The following is a 16764-nucleotide window of genomic DNA, read 5'->3' as shown; positions in this document are numbered from 1 at the left end:
ATACCATTACATGTGAAGCTTTGTGTAATGGCCACCTGTGATTTGCTCAACAATAGCAACTAGAATAGTCCAACTGCTATTATAAATTAGGAGTTGTGACTGTGTCACTAACTGATGAAGTTGCCAGTTCCAATTTCCATTGTTAAGTGAGTTTTCTTTTTTCAAATGAAGGCGATAAAGGTGATATTTTAAATAAAGGTAATATTTTTCTTTTTTCAGTATAGTTTTTTAAAACTAATACAGGTAGCCCTCTATTTACTACCACAACTGAACCCAAAATTTCCATTGCTAACCAAGACAGTTGTTGTGAGTTTTGCCCCATTTTACAACCTTTCTTCACACAGTTGTCAAGTGAATCATTGCATTTGTTAAATTAGTAATACAGTTGTTCAGTGAATCTGAACTGCAGTGGTGGGTTGCAGGCGGTGCGCCCCAGTACGGGCGTATCGGGGTCTGCCTGGAGCACCGGATACTGTTCCAGTATGGTGCTCCGGAGGACCCACCCGCCCGAGCTCTTTACCGGTCTTTTAAGTCTTTGGCGCTTCTGTGTACAGCGGCTGCGTGATGCTCCGCTGAGCAGCTGGAGCGTTGCAGAGGCTCGCGGAAACAGTAAGACGCGCGCACGCTGCACGCATCCATGTAGATGATGCCAGGCCCTTTCCAAGTACCCACCACTGATCTGGCTTCCTTATTGACTTTGCTTGTCAGAAGATAGCAAAAAATGATCACATGACAACGGAACACTGCAACCATCATAAATATGTTCCAGTTGCTAAATGTCTGAATTTTGATCGCCTGACCATGGGTATGTGCAAGTTGTAAGTATGAAAGATGGTCATAAGTCCATTTCAATGCTGTTAATTTGAACACTCACTAAACAAATGGTTTTAAGTCAAGGACTACTTGTATATGTAGTAGCTTTTTTGTCTAACTTCTATTTTCATTGTATATAACAATGGATTATTGCAAAGAAAGAAGAACTGAGGTGAGATTTAACAAAAGATTTATTATTTATTGCCATAGAGATCAGAAGCAAAAGTTTAAAATGGCAGCTTAGACTAGACAGGAAGAATTCCCTCAATTGGTAGAATAGCTGCTGCTGCAAAAATTGGGCTGCTTTCAATTGTGTTTTTCATATATTCAAATATTGATCATTTGTCAGAGAGCTGGAGGTGCTCTAACATAATGTTTCTCAACCACAGCACCTTTAAGATATGTACCCTTCAAGTCCCAGAATTCTCCAGCCAGCATGCGGAGTTGGTCCAAAATTGTTTTTACCAAGTCTGCATCTTTCACAGAGTAGAGTAGAACGTTCAGGTAGATAATCTCGAAATCCACTTCTAACTTTCAGATACTATGCCACAGTAGTTGGTGATTCTTGAAGTTGTGCATGAATAGTCCAGATTCAGCAGTCTGGAATTGCCCCCATATTTATTCATGCTACTTAGTTATACGTTTATATCAGGGGTGTCCAAACTTGGGAACTTTTAAGACTTGTGGACTTCAACTCCCAGAATAGTTGAAGTCCACAAGTCTTAAAGTTCCCAAGTTTGGACACCCCTGGTTTATATTTAAACAATTTTGGCAAACTCGTGAGTCATGTTTCTCTGAATTTGTTCATTATCTCCTTTCTAACCCCTGCTTGTGGGTTCCACACAGAAACAAAATGCCAGCATTCCCTATTTATTGCCAGAACTGAAAAAAAGACGGGCTAGTACCATCCTTGGGGTATCTCTTTCGGCTGCGCTCTTCTCCCTTCTGCTTCTTCAGCTACTGGAGGCCATCCAGGGCACTTAGGGTTTGTGTGTGGAGAAACGAGCGTCCGAGTCCAGCACCACGAAGGTGGAAAAGCTTACACGACGCCCTTTAGGGCACGGGGTGTCCAAACTTGGGAACTTTTAAGACTTGTGGACTTCAACTCCCAGAATTCCACAGCCAGCTATGCCAGCCACCCACTTTTAAGACGTGTGGACTTCAACTCACAGAATTCATGACTGGCTGGGGAATTCTGGGAGTTGAAGTCCTCAAGTCTTAAAGTTCCCATGTTTGAACAACCCTGCTTTAGGGAATAGAAAGCTTGGCGGTTGGCCTTGGCTTCTAGAAGGCGCCCTCACCCACTTCCCAGCGACCGCCTGGAAGCGCGTGCGTGGACTACGGTCTCGTGCCCCCCCCCCCGGCTTTTGAGTTCTGCCTTCGAGTTCTGCGATTTCTGGGCGCTGTCGGTCGCCGTACGCGGCGCCTGTTCCGGCGTGCTCTTGGATGACGTGGCGGGGACGGCGGAAGCGGCGGCTCCTTTCCTCGGTGGCGGCGGCGGCGGCGGCGGCGACAACGGGATGGCGCTGGCCGGGTTCCTGTGGTGCGTGGCGGCCTTGTTGGTGTTGCAGGGCCGGGCCGACGAGCATGACCACACGGTGAGGGGGCGGCGCGGCCGAGGCTCCGGAGACGGACGGGCCTGGTCTTTCCCCTCCCCTCCTCCCCCCTCCTCCGGCGGTGGCTCGTCTCCCCGGCTGCGGGCGCGCCTTTGCGCGGCGTTGCAGAGGCCAGAGCCATCACGGATCGACCCCACCGGTCCGCGCGGGACGGGGTCAGCGGACGTGGGAGGAGAAGCTGTTCCGCAGATCCTTGAGAGCCGTGAGGGAGAAGGGGGACCCTCTCCGCTGGAGGTGGCGGGGAGGTGCTGGCGAGCGGCTTGGACGAATATAGTTCTCCTGTAAAGGGTTTCGGTTCCAGAGAACGAAGCTCGAATCAGGCTCTCAAGAACGGCAGCCTTTGTTCAAGCGACCCTCTGGTTTTCACCGTTCTTATCTGTGGATGGTGACACCAGATTGTTAGAAAACAGAATCGGGCCTATTCATGATAAAAATCACCTTGCTTACAAAAAAAAGGAAATTGGAATTAATCTTAACTCAAAGCAGGCAGAAAAGTTAAAAAGCCGCTAACGTTACAATTCATAATAAATCCCAATAGTTAATTCTGAGAGACAGCAGCATTGGCTCAAGCTGTTTTAGCTTCTGTCCTACCCCCAAAAAAGGTATTTTTTAAATCTCTAATCGAACCAGGTGAAATCTGATACTTAAAACAGCGGGCCCTGGATGTGTTTCTATAGCTTTGGACATTGACTGGTTATACTTAATGAAGATACAGCTTGCTTGTGCATTACAAGAAGGCAACAATGACATCTTATTCAGTTGATCAGGATAATTTGTAAAGAAATGACATGACTGATTTGCTTTCTTTGTGCAGAGTATACAACCTGTATAGTCAGATTGCTGTATGGGCTGTAGTTGTAATATACTGTAGCTGCTGGATAAGATCCAAAAACAGCAAAGGACCAAGCCCCACAGCAAGTGGGAAATAAAGATGGAAGGTTAAAAAAGAAAAGAAAAGCGTACATCTTATTTAAAATCTCAAGAAATTGCAGTATTTCATCTGGGACTTCTCTGTTTGCCTCTTATTTTTCTAAAGCCTTCCATACAAGCTGTTCTTAGAAAGACAAATTAAAATAGAAACCACTTAAAAGAAAATTCAAGTAATATAGAACGTGAAATCCAAGCACTTTAAAACCAAATAATATAGTTGGTATACACCAAACATAATTAGAAAAATAGCTTTTAAAAGTAGCACTTGCAAACTTTGTTGAAAGCAGTAGGAGCTTGTATAATGGATAATAGTGATGAATAGTACTGATTCCGAGCATAATGTGATCAGGTTTAGTGTCACTTCAGAAAACATTGATGGGTTCAAACATAAAGCTAAGCCATCAACCAGTGTTAAGGCTTTACTTTTTTAAAAGGGGGGAAATGGTGTTGGGCAATGGATATTGGAAGTGTAAGGTACAAATGGATGAAATTTTAAAGCCTTATTTTTGAAATCGAGTCACTGCTTTAGACATATTAAACATTATCTGAAAACGTATCCCTCAGTTTTCTGCTGGCAAACTATGAAAATCTATATCAATGATTTCCCAAAGATTTTTAGTGGTACAATCCAAGGATGCTCCAGAAGGCAGCAGAAAAAAGGGGATTCAAGAAATTGCATGAATGCACTCACTTGCATTACCCACTTCCGCCAACAATGCTTCACATCGTGGATAAGTTTGTATTATGACTTAGTCATACTAAGTCGTATTTATAAAATAAATAAATAAATAATAAACAAACAAACTTGCCCTTGTAATGGCGCTCAAAAGTCATCCAGTGCTAACACTAAGACAGTGAGTACGTAGTATAATTTTTTAATGGCTATTCCCTTGAAAGTTAGTAGTTGCAATATTTCTGCACTACACACCAAGTATTAATAAAAGACTTTGAGAAACTGTCATACATATAAAGGCAGAAAAGAAAGGAACATGAAAACCAGAATATTGGGCAAATAATGTGTAGAACATTCTTGGGCATATTGGACTTACAATTGCACTTATAAGGTGTCCTTGAGAAGAGATTCAGGTAATTGGAGAAGGAAAGAGACATATGATAAAGAGTAACCTAGGCAAATATATACACATGTATACACAACATAGCAGAAAATAGATGGTATTTAGTTTCTAAAGGTAAAAAAGGAGTCCCTTGAAAAAGGCAATAGAAACCCAGTTGAGGAATTAACAGTATCAAGATATGAATTAAAAGGTGTAATAGAAGTGGAAAAACTATGAATGAGAGGAATTAAGGGGTTGGCTGAAAAGAGAATATTACCCCCAATATTGTACAGGGAAAAACAACATGCCTTGCAGCATATGTGAAGCAAGGGAGAATGTAAGAAATTCAGGATTACTGTACCAGGATGTCTGATGATGTGGTTGATACGATAGAGGGCAGTCTTAGAATGCTTAGAGACTGAAAATGTCAGAGTGAAAGCATCCAGGTGTTGAGATAGAGAAAGTAACAGAGTAACAGAGATAGGTGGAAGTAGTATATAAAAACCAAGGGATTGAATGCAAGGGCATTGTGCAAGCAGGAAGAAAAAGATAAAGCTGTTACAACAAATGATCAAAACATTGGCACGATGGGAGACAGGGTGGATATAAATCAATGATTTTTAAATTTTAAATTGTATTTTTAACATTTAAATCAGATTTTTAATTTTTTAAGTCAAATTTATTTTAATAAAATGCTTTTTAAATAAAACATTTAAAATTTTCTATTTAAGATACATTAATAGTTTAGTTTATTCAGCATGAAATGGAGCTGAGTTATGTAGCATGAGGCTGTATATTCTGCAATATTGGGACACTCGGTGAGTCAGTGGGTCAGAGGAAGAGCTACTGCAGGACAGATGACAGTTGCTCTTTAAAAATTATGATTTAAATCAAATTGTTTTAAATCAAGCCTTTTTACTAGTGATGTAAATAATGATTTAAATAATGATATAAATCGACTTGATTTAAATCAAATCCATCCTGATGGGAGATCATTGCAATATTGAGACTTAGGCCCAGGGTACCTGCGAGACCACCTACTGCCACCAGTAGCCTCCCACCGTCCAGAGTTGGCCTCCTCAGGGTGCCGTCGGCCAGACAGTGTCGGCTGGTGACCCCCAGGGGGAGAGCCTTCTCTGTGGGAGCGCCTTCCCTCTGGAATGAGCTGCCCCCGGAGCTTCGCATAATCCCTGACCTCCGGTCCTTCCGACGTGCCCTAAAAAGTTGGCTTTTCCAGCAAGCCAGCCTGGCCTGTTAATTTTAACTCATTTTTAAATGTATTGTCTTATAAATTTGTTTTTTTTTTTTTTTGATATGTATTTAATTTCTTTTTAACTTTTGGGATGTGTGTTTTTTAATGTTGTACGCCGCATTGAGTCCTTTGGGAGAAGGGCGGCATATAAATCCAATAAAAACAAACAAACAAAAGAAGTTTGAGAAAATAAGTAGCTGTCCATAGAAATTACATGAAAACTTGTGCAGATGTGTGCTGCTAGATTTGGTTGTAAAATCTTCTGCATGAAAATGTGTACAGGTGGTCCTCAACTTACTACCATTTGTTCAGCACCTGTTCAAAGTTACAATGGCATTGAGAAAAGTGGCTTTCAGGTGGTCCCCACGGCCATCGCAACATCTCCATGGTCATGTGATCAAAATTCAGGTGCTTGGCCACCAGCATATATTTATGATAGTTGCAGTGTCCCCGAGTCATAGTACCTCTAGTATTACATACTACGTATGTACATGTATGTACTAGCAGTAGATCTTTGTCGGGTCTTAAAATGGCTCTGATGATCCAGCATGTAAAATTGAAAGTTTTTGTAATGACTGATGTCTCAACACATTACTGAAATGCTATGAAGTTTGGGCCTTTTAAAAAAAAGTAGGCACAGGTATATATTTGATGCATAGTATTAAAAGTCCAGTTATGTGTTTTCTATTTCTAGAAATCTAAAACACATCAAAAGATTGGCATTCTGGATTCAGTTTCCATGTTTTTTGCTCAGTAAAGCATGTCACTTTTTTTCAGTAACATGTAATGAAAATGCTATCCTGTACTATACTTAACAGTTTCAGATCTAAACAAGACAGCAAATTAATGTTATAAAATGGCCCATAGCAATAATTATAAGATGTTAATATTCTATGTCTTTGTTTTGGGGATTATGTCTTGGCTATATGAATAGTTTTCCAGACCATTCTAAAATAGCCATTATTTTATTTTAATAATATTAAATCATTTGGCTAGAACCCAGGAGACTATGCGTTCTAATCCCAAATTAGGCACAAAGCCAGATGGGTAGCCCTGGGCTAGTCATTTTCTCTCATCCCTAGGAAAGTGGCAATGGCAAACCACTTCTGAAAAAATGTTATCAAGAAAACTGGGACTAGTCCAGGCAGTCACTAGAAGTCAAAAACTGACTTGAAGTCAATGAATGCAGGAAGGGTTCAAAATCAATATAATTTTTCCATCTCAGAATATCAGAAATTATTAACAGTTTTCATCAAAACTTGTCCAAGTGACTTTAGTGCCTATAAAAAGAAGCTTCAGAAGGCTGCATGTAGCCCTGCCATTTACATTGAATATTGTATGTGACTGCAAGCTATATATGCTATTGTTAAAATAATAGCATTGCAAATAGTTCTATACTTCAATTTGTCAAAAAGTGGAAAGAAGATTTGGTTTTTTTCCAAGTGGCCAGCTTTGAATTTTGGGAATTGCTGTTCCAGGGCATCAGGTTTTTGGGGTTCACCATTACCTGGTAACAGTTTGACTGGATACAGTACACACATCTTGCTAACCCTCTTGTGTGATTTTCTTCATTTTAGCTTAATAGTGTTATATGAGATTCTAGACATTGTGCTTTATAAATAAAAGGGTAAATTAAGCTTAGTTCTTGATCACGTCCACAAAATTTTCTCTTCAGCAATAGAAAAACTGGCATTATTTTCTTCTGAGCTAATTATTCAGCTTTGCTGTCTTAGTCTATATAGCACTGGGATTTCCTGGTGATTTCTCTTATTAGTACTAATCAAATCCGGGCCTATGTAATTTTTCGAGAATAGCCAAGATCAGCTGGATGCTGCCATCTAGCTGGATGCTTTGTGGATACATTGTGCACACACAAGCTAATTTTAGTCCTGACCAACTATTGGTAATTATGCAACAAGTAGAAATTGAATACAAGAAAAAAGTTACGTTTCATTCATGAAGTCACTCTCTAATTTTTTTTAATGTATTACTTTGGACTGCTAAAGCTAGAATGGTAGTATGGGACATATATAGAAGTTAAACTTTAAGGCGACTGTTAAACCTAAATAGAGAGAGATATACAGAGAGAACTCCTTACCAACTACCTCGTGCAACAACCACTCAAAGTTAAGACAGTCTTGAAAAAATAACACCTTGATCAAGGTGCACATGTATGACCATCACAACTTCCTTTCTCTCTAGTCATGTGTTTCTCATTATACTCAGTACACGGTGTCCTGCATCTGGCCCATTTTTCTCTCTCTCTCCTCTTACAGACCAGAGAGATTGCTAAACAAATGGGCAGTCTCTCCTGCACCTGACCCATTTTTTCCTTCCACCATCAGAGCAGAGAGGATTGGAGAGGAACAGCAATTCAGAGGGTGGGGAAATGGGGAAAAAGGAAAACTCATATAAAATACTAAGCACAGTTATGGTCCTCCGATTTTCAACTTAGTGACTGTCAGGGTGGATTTGATTTAAAACTATGATTTAAATCACTAGTAGAATGGTTTGATTTAAAACAACTCGATTTAAATCATAATTTTTAAAGATTAATAGTCATCTCTGACCCTCAGCGGCTCCTCCTCTGACCTGCTTGTTGACCAACAGTCCGATTCACTTTAATGAGATGGCTGGTGATGTGGCAGTCACACAACAAGGTGAGGGGCGTGGCAGGCAGCAGGTGAATGGATGCCCACTAACAGGTGCTGCCATGATGGATCTGAAATGACAGGTCCTCTTCAATATTATATTTAGATGCTGCTTGGAAGGTTTCACTTTACTGCTTGCCCTTCCTCCTCACACTTAGAGCCTGGTGGTACAGATGCATTTCTCTTCAAACAATCATAGAGTTTGTAGTGTGCCTAGATTTGCAAAACAATGGGATAAAGGAATATTCCTGAACTTTGTTTTATGATTGATCTCATGGTTACTGTGAAATTGTGTGAATGCATCAATGCAGTGCATGTTCTCTCAGCTTGCAGAGCTTGGATTCATTGAATGAGTTTACCCAAAATGTAAATATTGCAGAATATACAGCCTCCTGCTTTATAACTAAGCTCCATTTCATGCTGAATAAACTAAATTATTAATATATCTTAAATAGAAAACTATCTTCAGATAGATTTTTACTCCCAAAGCATTTTTAAAAAATAAATTTAATACAGATTTTAAAAATCCAATTTAAATTTAAAAAATCAATTTAAGTATAAGAAATCCATTTATTATTATTATTTTTAAAAAATCATCAATTTTTACCCTGGTGACTGTGGCACTTAGCAACTAAGTAGCAGTCCCAGTTGTGGTTGCTAAATGATGACTACCTGTAGCACTTTTGCTTCCCCTGCCAAAATGCAGGTGGTAATCACATTACTCTTTTTTAATGGTGCAATTTCTGAGGATGGCATGCAAATCAGGAGTTGCCTGTCAATATTTTAAAGCATTTTCTTCATATTTCTGTCTGAAAATTTGTTGCATTCTAAACAATATGCCTATTGATAATTCTTTATTTTAAAATATGGTTTCTTTTCAGTACCAAGATAAAGAAGAAGTTGTTTTATGGATGAATACTGTAGGACCATATCACAATCGCCAGGAGACTTACAAATACTTCTCTCTCCCTTTTTGTGGTGGATCTAAAAAAAGCATTGATCACTACCATGAAACTCTTGGGGAAGCACTTCAAGGAGTTGAACTAGAGTTCAGTGGTTTGGATATTAAATTTAAAGGTAAGATAACCATAAGTAATGATTGTTGGTGTTTTACTGTATTTGTTTAACAGGAAAACCTTTTTCCAAATAATTTAAATGTATTAGTTTTAAAATATTATTTGAAGAGTGAAAACAGAAAAAATACAAAGGCAGAAAAGGAAAATGTATTACATATTTCAAAATATGAAATGTATAAAATATAATAAAATGAATGAGAGCCAGTTTGATATAACAGTTAGGACATTGGCCAGAAACTGGGAAACTCTAGTTTTAGTCCCATTTAGACATGAAGCCAGCTAAGTGACCTTGGGCCAGTCCCTTTCCCTCAGCCCAAGGAAGGAGGTAGTGGCAAATCAGTTATAATCCTTACAAGAAAACTGCAGGGACTTGTTGGGCAGCCTCCAACAATTGGACAATTTGAATGAAAGAAAAAAATTGTCTTACAAAATTTTATTTTATTTTTTTATTTTATTTAGTTTGTCAAACATGTACAAGATAACAGGTATAAATATAAACATGGACATGAAGAAGGGAAATGAGTACAAATAAATAGGGACAGTAGGACAGGGACAGAAGGCACTCTGGTGCACTTATGCACGCCCCCTTTATGGACCTCTTAGGAATGAGGTGAGGTCCACGGTAGTTTAAGGTTGAAGCTGTGAGAGTTGGAGGATGTAACAACGAAGTCAGGTGGAGCATTCCAGGCGTTGACCACTCTGTTACTGAAGTTGTATTTTCTGCAATCGAGTTTGGAACAGTTTACTTTGAGTTTGTATCGATTGTTTGCCCATATATAATTATTATTATTATATTTTAATTAAAAGAATTTTTATTTTTAAAGACAAACTTACACATATAAAACATAAAAACATCTTCCAATAACATCCAGCGTGTCTGTTGGTTACAGAAACTTTTGTGCATCCTCTCCATAGTCCTCACTTACAATTTATCTAAAATCTCATATTATCAATCTAATATGTATGTATACATTATTATCATTATTAATCTTTTATTTGACTATAACTATAATACCTTCCTTTTATACGAGATATTCTAAATTTTGAATTAATTTAGATTATAACAATTCATTACGTCCTCCTAAATCCATCCAATAATAGTACATCTTTATATTATATTCTGTGTCATTCCATTGTCCTTATATTGTAAAATTCTCAGTCATATTTTATTTCCATATTTTTTTGCCTAACCATTAGTAAAATAAATCCCATATCTTATAAAATTGTTAATCTTCTTGTTCTCTAATTTTAAATGTCAATTTACTCATTTCAGCACATTCCATTATTTGATGAATAACTTCCTCCTGCATTGGTATTTTCTCATTTTTCCAGTTTTTAGCAAATACAATTCTAGCCACTGTTAACAAATTTACAATCAAATATTTCAATTCTCTACTATATGTTTCTGGTAAAATCCCCAATAAAAATATCTCTGGTTTAAAGTCAATATGTTTTTCTATCATTTTTTCCAACCATGTGTGGATTTTAGTCCAGTATTTTTTAGCTTCTGCACATGTCCACCACATATGGTAATATGAACCCGGTATCTGATGACATTTCCAACATTTTTCGGATTTATTCTTAGACAGTCTTGCTATTCTCGTAAGGGGGTAAGTGACATCTGTAAAACATCTTACACAAATTTTCTTTATATGCTGTTGACATTGTCATTTTGTAATTTTTAGACCACAATTTTTCCATTTCTCTAAATCAAGCCCATATCCAAAAATTTTCCCCCAAGCAATCATTGTTTCTTTAACTTGTTCTTCTAGTTTAACCTCTAATAAATATCCGTATAGTTTTTTAATCACCTTTTCATCAGTACCTGTCAGGATTTTATCTAAATCAGTCAATTTGTCATAAAAGCCTTCTATTTTAAAATCTTTATCATATCTAGAATGTATTTGCAGATATGAAAACCAATTCATCCTTATATCTTGTTCTTCCAGTTCTTGCATAGATTTAAGTTCACCCTTTTCATTCAATATTTCATCATATCTAACTGTTCCTTTTTATATGTTATTGGATATGAAAATGCTTCAATAGTTGATAACCATACTGGAATTTTAAAATAATAATGCCTTTTAATCTTCTCCCAGTTTAAGAACAAAGCCTTGCGTATATAATGTCTTCTGAAATACCCCTGTGTTTTAATTCCCTTGTACCATAACAAAGCGTGCCATCTTAATAACAAATCATGACTTTCTAATGTCAATAATCTAGAATTTCTTAGCGTTATCCACTCCTTAACCCACATCAAACGTTGCCTGATAGTATAACTCCCAGTTAGGCTGTTGTCCATATATTATTGAGGTTAAAGCTGAAGAAGTCGTCAAATAAGAGGTTGTAACAGACAATTTTGTGTACTGTGCTTAGATCATACTGCAGGTGGCGCAGTTCCAGATTGTCCAAGCCCAAAATTTGGAGCCTGGTGGCATAGGGAATTCTATTGTAAATAGGAGTAGAGTACTCTTCTCATGAAGTACCTCTGGACCAGAGGTGGGTTCCTACCGATTCGGACCGGTTCGGACGAATAGGTAGTAACTTGGCAGCCTGGGTCTCTGGAACCGGCAGCGACCCAGGCCTGCTATGATCTTGAACCGGTTCCCTGGTCACTCACCCTGCCCACCCACCCCACCTAGTCACTCCTTACCTCCTGGGCGGCTTCTCTGCCTAAGCTGCCTTGACTGCTTAAGCTGCCACGAGGTGCCTGCCCTGTGCCCCAACTGAGCTGCCTCCTCCTGCCTACAGGTAAGTCTTGCTAGCCCACCCCCCTCCCCAGAGCTTGCTGCGCCCCGCCACCCCCCACAGGCTCGTAATCTGCTAGGCCCAAAATAGGGCATGAGGGGTGCCTAGCAAACCTCCCTGCAGCCCCCTGGGAGGAAAAATGGAAGAAAGAAAGAAATCCTCACTGTTTGGGGATCTGCAAACTTGGCAACTTTTAAGACTTGTGGACTTCAACTCCCAGAATTGAGCTCTGCTGGCTGGAGAATTCTGACAGTTGAAGTCCATAAGTCTTAAAGTTGCCAAGTTTGAAGACAGTTGCTAAGCTCAGGTTAAGCTAATCAATAATGGAGCTCTAAGAATGCCAGATGATCAATGAGCATGTTCTCAGTTTCAAAACATCTGGCTTTTCTTCCTCCTACCAAAGACCTTCTGGGGTTCTTCACAGGAAGGAAGGAAGGGAGGGAGGGAGGGAGGGAGGAAAGAGGAGGAGGAGGAGGGAAGGGAGAAAGGGGGAAGGGAAGGGAAGGGAAAGTAAATGAGATATGGATGGAGAGAGAGAAAGGAGAAGAAAGAAGGACCACAAACCTGGCACCAAATGCAGCTTCAGGGGATGCTTTGAAAAAGCACAGAAATCCAGGACTGGAAGGTACCTCAGAGGTCATCTAGTCCAACCCCCTGCTCCAACAGGAGACCTTATATTATCTTGGGTATTTTGGTGCCTCTAACACAAGAGAAATTCCCAGAAATCCCCAGGCACTGCCAACCTCTCTCCCCCATAAAAAAAACCTAGAGCAAAAACTTCATGCAGTATTAAAAAGAATAGAAAAGGGTTTTGCTGTGTATTGTTTAATGGACTGCTAAATTGGCAAAATGGATGGCTAAATTGGCCACGCCCACCCAGTCGCATGACCAGCAAGCCACCCCCACCTGGTCACATGACTGCTGAGCTACTCCTGCCCAGTCACATGACCACTAAGCCCTCCCATCCAGTCACATAGCTGCCAAACCATGCCCATGGAACTGGTAGTAAAAAATTTTGAAACCCATCACTGCTCTGGACCCACTCAATCGTATTAATGTCCAATATACAGTGTGGATTACAGGCAGACGAGCTGTATTCAAGAATTGGTCTGGGAAAGATTTTGTATGCCCTAGTTAGCAATATAATGTTACCGGAGAAGAAGCTTTGCAAAATTAGGTTAACAACTCTTGCCTTTTTGGCAATGCTGTTACAGTGGACTCTGGGGCTTAGATTATTTGAGATGAGTACTCCTAGGTCCTTGACAGAGTGAGGGTCATCTACGAGGTAGTTTCCGCTCAATTTGTACTTGGTGTTCTGATTTTTATTGCCAATGTGTAGGACAGAGCATTTATTATTCGAGATTTGGAGTTGCCAATTGCGCAACCATTTAGACATATAGTCAACGTCGCTTTGTAGGGTAGTGACATTGTCAGTGGTGTTGAATAATTTTATGTCATCAGTGAAGAGGACGCAGTTCCTTTTAATATGATTGCATAGGTTGTTAATGTAAAGCAGAAAAAGTGTGGGTCCTAGAATATTGCCTTGGGGGACACCGCTGTTAACTAGTGACAGGTTTGATAGGGCGCTCCTTATTTCGATTACTTGGTTTGGAAAGTGCAGGTTTGTTGGAGAAGGCTGATGGGAATATGGATTCCACAATTTGGAATTAATAGAATCAATGGGTAAGAAGATTGATGGTGATTATGGAATGGATTTACTATATCTAACTGGAAAACAACTTGGACTGGACTGGGAAAATTGATTGACAACAGAGGTTTATCATTTTAGGGAATAAGACACAAATGGGAGAGTTTTCAACTAAAACTTTGAGAAATTTTATTATTAAGAATCAAAGTAGGGTATTTTCATCTTGGATGGATCAGAGATCATGATTGTAATAATTTGTGGTAGATAAGGAGCCATTGTAAACCTCCTACCAGTTAAATATAGTAGGTTGTTAACAAGAGGGCTTTGAAGTTCTAACTTTGCTGTTGGTTCACCTGTTAACTGCTTTGTCTTTATATATAGCAGATATAGATGGCAGGCCAAATTGGTTGAATATAGAGGTAAAAGTTTATAAATTTTGGACCTGCTTCACAAGGTGTGTGTGTGTGTGTAAATTAACATTGTTCTAATATCAGTTCAACAAGAGGGGAGAATATATGTGTCTTTCATTTTTTAATGCACATTTTTTTCTTTTTTAAAGTTTTGTCTATCTTGGTTTTGTCTTTGTAAAAACTTTGTTTCTTTTTAATTTTTTCGATAAAATAAAAAAAATATTCCAAAAAAGGATTGGATCAGTATTTAAAAATAAAGAATAAAATATAGTTTACAACTTACAGCGGCTGGATTTATACATTCTGACAAACTGAAGTATAAGACTTCTGCATGGCTCAGTCTCCAGTTACTTCTGTATCTAGGCCATTTTCTCAGAATTCTGTGCTTGATGGTTTTTTCTCTGCTGACAGTTTGAATTATTGAATATTTGTTGTTCACGATTTGGGTGGGATTTGCTTATAGACCTTAGTCTTATAGTAATATTAGCAGTTAAGGATTCGTATAGCGGAGCCAGCAATATTCTGAACCACCATCCAACTGCCTCTCCAACAGCTGTCAGCCTTATTGAACTATTTTCAAACTTTTACTTTCTTTTGCTGGTTTCTTATTCTACATCAAATTTTATTCTATTGTGTTGTCTTTAGAGAATTATTGGACTGATTATCAAACCTTTTCAGAATTTATTTTTAACATTCTCTTATATTAGAAATAATAAAAAGGCAGATTAAAAACATTCAAGGGCAAGAAGAAAAAGATACAATACAATAATAAATAATAGTACAGACTTTGATTGTCCTAATACATTATGATGCAATAAAATGGCAGTAGAAAAGAAACCTGTGCCTTTTGTATTGATCACAGGATGCTAGTTGGCAGCTGAAAGTGGATATAATCATTTAAAGTTCTGTGAGAGCTATTGATTTTAAGTGACATTATAAGGCTGGAATGTGGAATCTCACTTAGAAATGGTGATAGTGTTCTTTGTTCCCTCCAGTACAGAGGTGTCAAACTCATGTCATCACCGCTGGGTCATGTGACATATCGGGACTATTCCCCCCCTTCGCTAAACCGGGCATGGGCGTGGCCAGCACGTGATGCATACTGCCCACGGGCTGGGAGTTTAACAGCTCTGCTCTAGTACTATCAAGTTTAGAACATTAACATGAAGTAAAGAGAAAGCTTTATAGTAGTTTAAGTATATCAGACCAAATAAGTAATCCCTCATAGAAAAAGAATGTGATCTTTTTGGAGAGCTCTATCTAAAGCAGTGCTTCTCAAACTTAGCAACTTTAAGATGGTTAGACTTCAGATCCCAGAATTCCCCAGTTTCCCCCTGCTGGCTAGGGAATTCTGGGAGTTGAAGTCCCAGACAGTTAGACATTGGTCTAACGTGTACTTTTTTGTTGTTTCAGCTTTAGCCCAGTTCAGTACATGTGCTAGCAAAATTAACTTGGCAAAACAATGTGGCAATGTATCCTGGAGCTGCATCTTCCATGAAAATCAATGCAGCTAAAAACTCCCTGTAAAATTTAGTTTGAGGAATTAAGTCAATAAATACAGACTCTTACTGGAAGACCATCCCAAATACAAGTTGTATAGATTCCAACAGAGGGCCTGAAATAAGCCTCTTAAGAATTGATAGGATGTTTTTGGTTGGATTTAACTGAACATAGGCTCACACTGGTAAATCATAGCATTTCGTAAATTGTTTTTATTTCAAACTCCTAACTATACAATAAATAAATAGAATGTACACTTCTGTTATCTGTTTTGAATTAGATTACTTATACTCTGTGTATATCAGAAATAAATGTTTGGCATGAAGATATTATAAAAGTCAGCTATTAGTAGATTGCTCTGAAGAGTCAGATTGGTATATTTGCACTGATTCATTAGTAAAATTTATCTTGATTATATTGATGCAACAATCTGAATGCACTATTAACACATTGTTTTACTTTTTACAGATGATGTGATGCAGACCACCTACTGTGAAATAGATTTAGATAAACAAACAAGAGATGCATTTGTTTATGCTATCAAAAATCACTATTGGTATCAGATGTACATTGATGACTTGCCAATATGGGGTAAGAAATGTATGCCTACAATGTGCGGAACCTGTCTATTGAAAACAACAACTATGCTTATTCCAAACCATAGTTTAATTATGGTTTAATAAATCATATTTGACTGAGTTCACATAAATGTTATAAACAATTGTGGATTGGATTTAAATCAAGGTTTAAATTAAAAAAATTTAAGAGCAACTGCTCTGTCCCCCAGCGGCTCCTCCTCTGACCCATTGTTGACTCACCAACAGTCCCATTCGCTTTAATGGGATGGCTGGTGATGCAGCAGTGACACAACAAGATGAGGGACATGGCATTCTTGCTGGTAGTTAGAATCTTTAATGTTATTATTTGCAAACAAAATGAAGGTTTCCTCTTTAGAATAATAAGCTGTCAGGTTAGGTTAATCACACATAGTTGGAGAACTACTCAGATTCTCTCATTTAATTGAAACAATAACATTACATATTCTTGTATTTTCTTAAACATTAA

At 38.5% G+C, this 16764-nt stretch overlaps 1 protein-coding gene across 1 annotated transcript in view; it reads left to right on the top strand.

Annotated features, from left to right (window-relative positions):
• Window positions 1-2231: 2231 nt before the first annotated feature.
• Window positions 2232-16764, top strand: part of TM9SF3 (transmembrane 9 superfamily member 3) — a 41698-nt gene continuing 27165 nt past the window's right edge. The window contains exons 1-3 of the mRNA XM_081954028.1: window positions 2232-2411; window positions 9199-9394; window positions 16168-16290. Of these exons, the coding sequence (XP_081810154.1) occupies window positions 2334-2411; window positions 9199-9394; window positions 16168-16290 (397 nt within the window). The 5' untranslated portion in view covers window positions 2232-2333. The remainder of the gene's footprint in view (window positions 2412-9198; window positions 9395-16167; window positions 16291-16764) is intronic.

Source organism: Natrix helvetica (assembly GCF_964273705.1).
Source record: "Natrix helvetica genome assembly, chromosome: 5".
Taxonomy (NCBI): domain Eukaryota; kingdom Metazoa; phylum Chordata; class Lepidosauria; order Squamata; family Natricidae; genus Natrix; species Natrix helvetica.
The sequence above is the reverse complement of the archived record's forward strand: the minus strand, read 5'-3'. Positions and strand labels throughout refer to the sequence as shown.